A 10,298-nucleotide genomic window follows, 5' to 3' on the forward strand; every position below is an offset into this window, starting at 1 on the left:
TCTACATTCCTGTATTTGAATTTAATCATTAGCAGTTCTGTAGATGAGAATTATCACCACCACCATCAACAATAATGCAGACGTGGCAATCCTGCTTGCAGACAACAAAGACGATGCAAAGCACTTACTGTTGTAGAGGTATAGATATTTACATCTCTATCTATATGAAGGATGTAATTTCAGTACCTTCTCACCTGAGGAGCTCATATTTCAGTACTATAACAAACAATGTCCCAGTATTTTTTGAGTGCCTGTTTTTGAGAAATAGATAGCCTGTCTTACTTCCTTTTCTGTCTTAATCTGGAGACACTTCAGAAATCTATTCACCATAGGTGACCCTGCTGGTAATTTGAAATGCCAGTGACATCACAGTAACAGATAAGGCACCACAGTAAAGCAAACTGACAGATGAATGGTGGAATGAAGAATTATATTAGTGATTTATTTATAATACACTCTAAACTGATATGACCTCATTAACATAACAAAGAAAACTCTAATCCCAAACGGGATTACATATCCCGATAATAGGAGGTAAGGATTTATAACACATATTTTTGAGACATACAATTCACTCTATAATAGCTATATTTTGATGCTAATGTAAAAGAATTGCAAGTTGAAGCTGACAACAGTTTTGAGGTAGATACATCTTTTAGATATGTCATATTGCTGTGTCATGTTGAGCTGGAATCAATGCAATACCCACCCTCCAGTGAGTTTTCAGAGGCAGCAAATCTCACAGGAGGAGATGGCCCATCTTTTTCTCACAGAGTAGCTGGTCAATTTGAACCACCAGGGTCGGTGGAATGTCTGGTTGTTTTTTATTTAAGCCTTTTGTTTAGTGTCAACAAAACATCTTTGAAGACCCTTGGGGCTCATGTTATTGTATTTTAGAAGAACATTCTTCTAAGTCGTACAGCACTCTTCTGTCAATTTGCTGCACTGACGTAATCTGGGTTTGCTGTGATGCTGAACCTTGTACCATTGGGGTGTCAAATATCATAATGGTTTCCCATGGTGGACAGTGTTTGGTGGAGCTCCTAGTTTAAGACAGGTTTGGAAGCAAAAGTGGCATCCACTTCCTAAACCACATGCCTCTGGAAACTCTATGAACTTTGATAAATGTCAATATTTGTAGAGGGACTTCAGGCCTTTTTATTCATAGGGTCGCTATGAGTCGTGCTCAGCTCAAAAGCAATCAACAACAATAACAAGCCACCAGCGCTCAAAAAATGTCAGTCACAGTCAGGACAAAATTTTAAGAACAGCAAACATGAGAATGGAGATGAATAATAGGATGAAGAGATAGCAATGCTGTGCTACTAATGAAAAGTTGGTGGTTCAAATCTTCACAGTGCCTCTTTGGGAGAAATAATCATCTGCCCATACAAAGAGATAGCCTAGAAAACCCTACAGCACAATTCTATTGTGTCACATAGATTTGCTATCAGTTGAATCAACTCAGTGGCATCTCACTACAACAGATATAAGATACAGTGGAGAGAGGACTTTAGGTTGAGTCAAAGATAACTAAGTTAACTTAATAATTGAAAAGTTTCTTATATACCGCAAAACTCTACAGGCTGAGGAACTCTGAAAGTGTATCATTTGATCCATAGATAATTCAGATTAAAATAGGAAAAATTTGGAAAAACACAAATAAGACAAAATGTGATTTTAAACAAGCTAACAATTTGTATATAGTTTATTTTAAAAATGCCTGAATTAATTGCTAAATTAATTATAAAAATGCATAAAGTAAGTCTATATGCTTCAAAAGTTCAGAAAAAACCATCAAATTCAGTGGCGTTGAAATGGTCTCAGAGCTGATGTTCAGAAAGATTTCAGAGGCTATAAATCATGTGGAGGATCTTGTCCATTCTTTTCCTACGGGGCAGCTGGTAGATTTGAATCATCTGGCTTAAGGTGGGCAGCACAACTGCTTTCTCCCTAGGTCACTGAGTACCATTTCAGAGGTTGTTGTTGTCGTTGTTATGTGCTGTTGAGTTTCAGAGGTTAGCATCAGAAAACAGAAAACTTTAAACAACAACAAAAACCCCCACAAACACAAGTCACAAAAAAAAAAAAGCCCAACCAAAAAAAAAAAAACCAACCCAACAACCCACCCATGAACTGACTGCCCTCTAATTAGTTCTGAGTCACAGCGACCCTCCATCGAGTTTGTAAGGCCGTACATTGTCATGGAAGGAAACTACCCATCTTTCTGCTCCCTAGATTTGAACCCCTAGAAACATGCAGACTTTGAGTCAGCTGCCCAACTTGCTGTGGACTATGCCATCAGAGCTCCCCAGAAAAAACACAGAAGTGGGACACAATGAAAACATTTCCGTTTCGGGACCTTAGGAAAAGCCCTTTTAAACATTTAACGTGTGAAGCACTTGATTTCTCATCCAGGAAGAAATCTTAACCACAGCATAAAAGTCACACTTTCACAGATTCTCAAAATAACAAAATATTATTCATTCACATTTCCACATTTTTCCAGGTTTGGAATAAAAATAGGAATGTAGATTTTTCATTCTGAGAATCATAATATATAAGCTTTCTCTGAGAATATAAAAGGAGATACATTTGTCAAAGATTCTAATGAAAATTAGTTTTAATCCAAGCACTAAAAATCATTCTTATATTATTAAATGATATTAATTGTCTTCCTCTTTTATATCCCTCTATCAACCTCATAACAATTTACAACCCTTCTAAACTCATATATATATATATACACTTCACTTGTGAATTTGAAGGAAAATTCAAATTATTTATTTATTTATTCTCATCTAATAACTCCTACCCTATGCTTCTAAAAATCAACAGAGAAAAGACAGAATGTAACTTTGGTTAAAGTTGTCTTGGGAGCCAGACCTATTGTTAGTAGAGAAAGACCATTTTATTGTCTCTAAAGGGTATAACATATTTGTCAAGGCATTTTTAAATAAGTCGGTTATTTCAACCATCCTAATAAATCTGTTCACATTAAGTAATTATAAGTTAGGAACTAGAAAGTTAAAAAAAGACTTAAGGAATAGAAAATATTATGTATGCTTCATGAACTTAATTTGGGATTCTTTGTGCTTGATACAAAGTGGGAAGGTCAAAAAAGGTGGAGGTGTAAGAAATGAAAGAACTTCAGGTTGGAGGAAGGCATGAACTGCAATTATATTCATGTGCCCTATTTAGGAAACATCTTGAAGCCATCTTTCAGTGTTATAAAAGGGAGTATTTGTTGTCTCCATTTTTTTTAAATCTTTACATTAATTAGTTATGCTTCAGATCTTATTCATTAAACTCCCTAGCACTTTTGACATACACAAAGAATTATGTGCCTTCCAAAAGACTGTTCAGAGGCAAAGATCCAAAGGCAAGAAACTGCACCTATTTTTGGATTCAGAGATTTTCATTTAATTTAAAATGACCTCTCTTCTCTACCTATTAATTGGTAAATGAATCTGTGTAAGAAATAGCAAGATTTTCTTATTTGTCTTATCAGATCAGCTTAGGGAAATCCTCATTTTCCCAAGGTGTCCTCTGATGTGAGGGCTACAGGGATACCTTTCTATCTGACCTTTATAAGATATAAGGCCCAGGTCATTAACATGACTTTCAATGCTGAAATCTGTAATTCACAACGAAGATATAAGAGTTCTTATATCTTTATACCAAATAACACAACAGCTTTAATAAAGTACTAACTACTATAGGCATAAATAATGTGTTTCTAATAGAATATCTTCATATGTCACTTTCAGTACAAAAGAAAACAAGCACACACGCTGGTGCAGTAATCCACAGACAGCTGCTCTGCTAACCCAAAGGCAAGCCTTTCTGGCTGTCGAGTTCGAAACCACCAGTCTCTAATGGAGAAAAATGGACAACCCCCTTCCATATTCAATATTCGGTATTGGAAATCTGCTGGTGGGTCGACTAGGAACCGGTCCCAACTTGATGGCAATGAGTGAGTGATATAACAAACAAGAGTGATTACAGAATGTGTATGTTCCATTTTGTAATGAAGAGCTGTTTTAGTCAAATTAGTCAACTTAATAAAGTAAAATTTTAGATTTTAAAAAAAATGGATTGGACTTTGTGCCCTGATAAGTTTTGGAGCTTTTCAAAAAGTTTGTAATGATTATGAAATTAATTTGCTATAAAAAATGAGCAGAGTAAGAAGAAATAAAAAAAGGTCACAAAGGAACAAACAGTGTATCTGATATTGGGAAATGAATGTTTCAGACACACACACACACACACACACAAACACACACCCTTTTCTAAAATAGAGGGAGCTCAAGTGGCCTACACAATCTCCTCTTGTGCAATTTCCTGCCTCTGAAAATGTGCTGAAGGGTCAGCTATGAGTTGGGTCCACCTTGACAACATATAACAACAACAATAGATAGTGTCCTAGTATATAAGGAGTCATGCTGCCAACACAAAACCAGTAGTTTCCTCCTTGGGAAAAAAAGGAGCAATATCTCAATGTGCATTTTATAACCTCTGAAAACCCACTGAAGGATAAGCTATGAGTCTTTCCAGCTTCACAGCACCTAACAACAACATGTTAAGATATCTTGGCTGTAAAACACAATCTTTATTCCCAATGCCTTTAGTTAACTAATCTTTACTAGAAGCCAGTGGAAATTGGGGGAGGGGAGTTCGCCAGAAAGGTGCCCATATAATTTGATTCATTAAGAAGAAAGACAAAAAGTCTCTGAATTTTTGAAAAGGACAAATGTAAAGCATACACTCAAAGAAATAAAATGTGACAGATATATGATGGGACTGGTCCAATACCCAGGAGGGTCTGTGTTCATTTTTCCTATGTCATTGCATAGAACCAGCTACCATTTTATTCTAAAATGAAAAGAAAATGCATTTTCTCTGTCTCATGGAGCAAATGATTCCAGTTTAGTCAGGCCAGCCTAGAGGCAAAGCACTCAAGGCTTTCTCTAACCTTTTTTTTAAAAAGGAATTACCAAGGTGAAGCTGTAATGAAAAAAAAATGGTGCAAAGCAAGTGGCAAATAAGTCTGAAGCCTAGGAGATTTCTCCTGATGGAGCTCACTTTACTGTAATATGTTTGAAGTCGTTCTCTCACCCACTACTGACATAAACAAGCATGAAAACAAAGTGCACCTCTCTTTGGGGCTCGTGCTTTATCTACTTCTTTAAGCAAACAAGAACGGTTGTGATGTGTATATGCTTTATTTTATCACAAAGGGTTGTTCCAGTGAAATGAACACTTACAAAGGCATTTCTAGAACCCTTTTATACTCGAGTAAATAAAGGCTACAAGCACCAAAAAGCATGAGGCATATCCAGAATGTTGACTCTGAAGTGTTATATGGCTTTCCCTACCAAAAAAAAAAAAATTAAGAAATTTAACTGCAATTGTACTGTCATTTCTAAACAATTGAGCGAGGTCTCACAAACAATACTATCCAGCCATTTCCAACCCTGGACCAATTTCTATAATTCTTAAAAATTTTGCAGGATTTGTTTTCCACTGAAGAGGGTAATTTCTCTTCAATTCTTTTTTTTTTCTCTCAAATAACTGAAAATTAAAATCAGTCTTTCATTTTGGTTCTGGATTTGGCTTTCACTGTTTTTCAAATACATCAGTCAACCCTTCACTTACAAGAATAAGTGGCATTCAAGCTACAGTAGCTTGACCTCAGCAGCCAAAAATCGAATAGTTTTAAAAATTGAGCTCATTTTTCATGAGACATAAGCCATGAAAAATATGATCAAAACAGAGTTGCAGGTCTAACTTATTTTACTTGAGAAAAAACCTACAAGAAATGATCCCTCTCTTCACTTCATTATTGATTCTTTCTTTTATCTATGTGGACTTTATGAACCTGCTGCAAATAGTGGAGCAGAAAATAATCTAAAAGGCCATTTGGGATTTTTTAACCAAGATTTATATTTTACTTTGTCTCTAAACATGTAAAATTATGTATTTTGTCACTTAAATGTTCTGTCACTTTCTTTTTGTTAGAATAACTACCTGCAGAAAGCCCATATAACTGAATGGATTTTTAGCTAAATAATTTTGATAGTTTATGAATACAGATGAATTGAATTAGCTTTAAAAACATAATTTACTTATACAGCGATTGCTCCAATACTAAAACTCAGATTCACTTAGTCCATCAACATTTCGGCCTCATTATTCTCATGTTGTTTTTGTTAGGTGCTATCAAGTCAACTACCACATGTACTGACCCTATGAACAACAGAATAAAACTTTGTCCTCTCCTTTGGTATCCTAATAATCTACACAATAGTTAAGCCTCTCCTATAATACTCAAAACTCTTTGCTGTCAAGTCAGAAACAAAGAATAGTTGGACTAGGTTTCCGAGGCTATAAATTGCACTAGAAGAGACTGTGGATATTTCTTCTCCTGTGAAGCTGGTGGGTTAGAATGGCCAGAGATCTGAGCCCTTTTACGCTGGCACCTCAACTCCCTACAGACTATAGCCCCGGTGATCCCCTACTGACTTATACCTAAAAATCCTCCATTATACGGTAGGGCTCTCTGGTGGCTTAGTGTTAAGGAACTGTGTACTAACACAAAGGTATGTGGTTCCAATCTACTAGCTCCCTCACAGAGAGAAAGACAGGGAATCTCCTCCCATGTGATTTGCTGTCTCTGAAAACCCACTAAAGGGTGGATTCCTACTCATTGGTATTTAACCAAAAAAGAATTATCAGGTAGAAAGATCTGGATTTAAAAAAAAAAAAACCGACCTAGTTCTCAAGTCATACTTAATATGCTCACTAGCTGGCCAAATTCACTAAACTTTTCTGGGTCTCACTTTGCTAAACTCAAAAGGAAAGTGTTGAACTACACAAGTTCCATTCAGCCTCAGTAGCACTTCCTAGTAACCTTGGAGTCACTGTTGGTGATGGTCTGTGATGTTAATCACTGCACAAACCTTTTTTCACACAGATCAACGCTTAAGTGTAAGGCACTAGACGTCATGATCAGCTCTTGTCTAAATAGTATAGTCCCACAATTTCCAAAACCAACATTTTTAAATTATATCTTCATTTGGCTATGACCAATAGTAAAATTCTTTGCTGAGATAACATTAAGATAAAAATGCACTAGGACTCATCCCATCGCTAGTGACCTCATTTTTAAAGTCATCAGGCAAAGGGCAATTCTCTTCTGGAACCTGAGAAGTAAAACTGTTTAAAGCCGTTAAGCATTTGCTACTACATTAGAAAAGTTCACAGTACCTAAAATAGCCACCACCTCGTCATCCTGGATGACTTCCAAGGATCCCGACACCACAAAGCAGAGGGCATCCACACTTTCTCCAGCATGGTAAATGAGGTCCCCAGGAGCACAGTGAATGGTTTGGAACTCCACAGCCAAGGCGCGCAGACACCCATCGCTGGCCAATCGAAAGGCAGGATGCTCATTAAAAACCTTCCGGTTTAGATGAACACAGATGTCTGCTCTCATGTCTTTGGGACAGATGGAGAGAACCTAAAGAAAGTGAGAAAATGAACAAGTCAGGGAAAGAGAAAGGGGCCAGTTGGGAAGGAAATATTTCTTGACTGTATCAATGACACTATACAAGATATCAGGAGACAAATTTAATAAAGCAACTCTTTACAAAGCACGAACATTTTAATAGTAAAGGCTAAAATGCATATGGACGACACAGCTCTGTAAGGGAGACACTTTTAGAGTGGTATGGATCTGTTATAGAAAAAGTATAGTACTGAAGTAGTCAGGAAAAGAGATCCAGAAAAAGTATCATTTCATCAATGAACCAACTAAAACAGAGTATTAACATTTATTTTATTCTAGGCAGCATTTCAGAAAATTTTTTATAACAGTTTATAACAGACTGTACTCCATTTGGAAGTGGATTCATATGAATGAGTTATAAAATGCATAATCAACAGAAGCATGCTTTTAAATTGAAATGCTGGCACTGATAAAATTATATTCTCTATATGTTTTCTTCACTCTGAATGACTCCTTTTCCAAGTAAATCCATGCCAGGAAGTGAAAAGAGTTTCAACAAGTCTTTTGTAAGACTTAGCTATTAGAAATGCCAGCAAGATAGGCACACCACTTTGTATTGCAGCCACTGTTCACTCTGGCCTTTGGCCTACTTACAAACCACTGGAGGCCATGGTAGACCTCAAGGTCTACCATCCTTTAGAAGAGGACACAAATGGTGGAATATGTTTAGGGACTTAGAAGTTGAGTGCTTGTATTGCCTGTAGCTTTCAAACAGGGCAATTAAAGACCAGATTAAAACTAATAGTGTCAGAGAGCTCCAGTGGCCTAGTGATAGGAAGCTGTGCTGCAATCCTGAAGGTGTGCAGTTTGAAACCACCATATTCTCGGCTGGAAAAGAAGGGGCAGTCTCTTTCTGTGCCAGTTAGATCTGACTTGGTGGTACATGACAACAACAAGAGTGTAGTCTTTTTATAAACAATAAAATAAATATGTACATTTTTTTAAAAAGCCTGATAGTATCATCACATTTAATCAGACATTGTTGAGCAAAATTAGTTTATCAAATTTAGTACTACCCACTTCAGAACTTTGCATCCTCACCTACTTCTTTTGGTAAACTATTCCTTATAATCAGAAATGTTTTTCTTTGATGGTTTTAAGCCCTTGTATTGAAGTCTAGATTTGTCTTTCTTCCATTAAATTGTTCTGTATAATTTTAAATCTGAAATAGTTTTTTCTCTGTGCTAATTGCATGTTAAGCTTTAAAAAATTACCCAAGGCTTACAATATCCCTTGACTTGTCCTTTTATGTGAAGCTAAGTACAAATGGAAAGCTAATTGCTTCCCTGTGGAGAAGATAAGCCCATCATAAACATAAAGATCATTAATTAAATTACATTTCCCCTAATGCTGTTAGGTATCATTGGATTGGTCTGACACATAGTGATCTCATGTACAACAGAATGAAACAATGCCCAGTCCTGTACCATTCTAACAATCATTGAGTTGTTGCACACACTTTGACAACATCCCATGGAAGGTTTTCCTTTCTTTTCTGACCATTCTTAATACCATACACATTAGTTCATTTGACTTTATCATTTCTATGTGCATGCTTTACATATTGCCTCAAATTCCTGTGGGCAGCAGTGATCAGCTCTCCACCTTTCTGAAATGTCTTCTTTTAGAGGAAAGGGGTGCCTAACAGTCTCAAGAGCGAATGGAATTTTGTCTTCATGTAAGTTATTATCCACAATTATGTTTCCTTAATGCATTGACACTTAGTGACTCTAGCTTCGCACTGTTAATAGCCAATCATGTAGCTAACCCAAAGGCCAAGTGTCTCTAGCCATTTTTAGGGAGAAATATGGGCAACTCCCTTCATAACAATTTATGACCTTGGAAAATCCATAGAGGGTTGTTATAAGTTAGAATGGACTCACTGGCAGTAAATGGAGTGTAAAATATCTTTGTAATTTAACAGGAACTTATTGAACTCCTATTATAGGTAATATCACCATGTTAAATTCCTAGAATTACAAGGATAACTTAGATACTACCTTTGCCTCAGTGGGGTTCTCTATTAAAGTAGAAAGAGATACAGGTGGACAAAAATAATTATAACACAGTGAGAAAGTACTGTAATAGGGACATGACCAGGGTTATATGGAAGTTCATGCTGCCTGAGAGGGTCATTATTATAACTTTTATGGAGTGCAATAACTTCAATAAGTTCAAACATATTGTTGTTGTTGTTATGTGCCGTCGAGTCGCCTGCGACTCAAACATATTAGGGGACATTAAAATGATGTAGAGTGAACCACAGTCCCATTCTGTTATGCATGAGACTTCCAAGATTTAGAGCTCACTTAAAGTCAACTACCATGTCAATACCAATGACAAACTTTATTGGTGAAATGAGGATGAAAACAGTGCTTAGTTCATAAGCTAATTTTGTTAATTAAATGGGTTGCTTGTCCTTTTCTTGTTGAGGTATTAAAGTTTCCTATAAGTTTTAGATATGACTCTCTTGTCAAATGTGTCATTGCCAAATATTGGGTTTCCTCTCCTAATATGCAAGTTCTCTTTTTACTTTTGAGAAGTCTTTAGATGAACATAAGATTTATAGGAGGTCCCAGTCATCTAGTGTATCCTTTGTCAATTGTACATTTTGTTATGTTTGATAGTTTTTCTATGGGCTTGGTGACAGGAATGAAGCTGGAGATAGAATGATTGAATTTTGTAAAATCAATGACTTATTCATTGCAAATACATTTTATAAGAGACA

At 36.2% G+C, this 10,298-nt stretch overlaps 1 protein-coding gene across 2 annotated transcripts in view; it reads right to left on the reverse strand.

The window, feature by feature from the left end:
• The window catches only part of KCNH5 (potassium voltage-gated channel, subfamily H (eag-related), member 5), a 591,159-nt gene that overhangs the window by 141,375 nt on the left and 439,486 nt on the right, over positions 1–10,298 (reverse strand). For both annotated transcript variants that reach the window (XM_006891790.1, XM_006891789.1), the window contains exon 9: positions 7,270–7,522. In XM_006891790.1, coding sequence (XP_006891852.1) covers positions 7,270–7,522 — 253 coding nt within the window. The remainder of the gene's footprint in view (positions 1–7,269; positions 7,523–10,298) is intronic.

The sequence above is a fragment of the Elephantulus edwardii genome, unplaced genomic scaffold (genome assembly GCF_000299155.1).
Source record: "Elephantulus edwardii isolate Elephantulus edwardi_28Jun2011 unplaced genomic scaffold, EleEdw1.0 scaffold00104, whole genome shotgun sequence".
NCBI classification, from domain to species: Eukaryota; Metazoa; Chordata; class Mammalia; order Macroscelidea; family Macroscelididae; genus Elephantulus; species Elephantulus edwardii.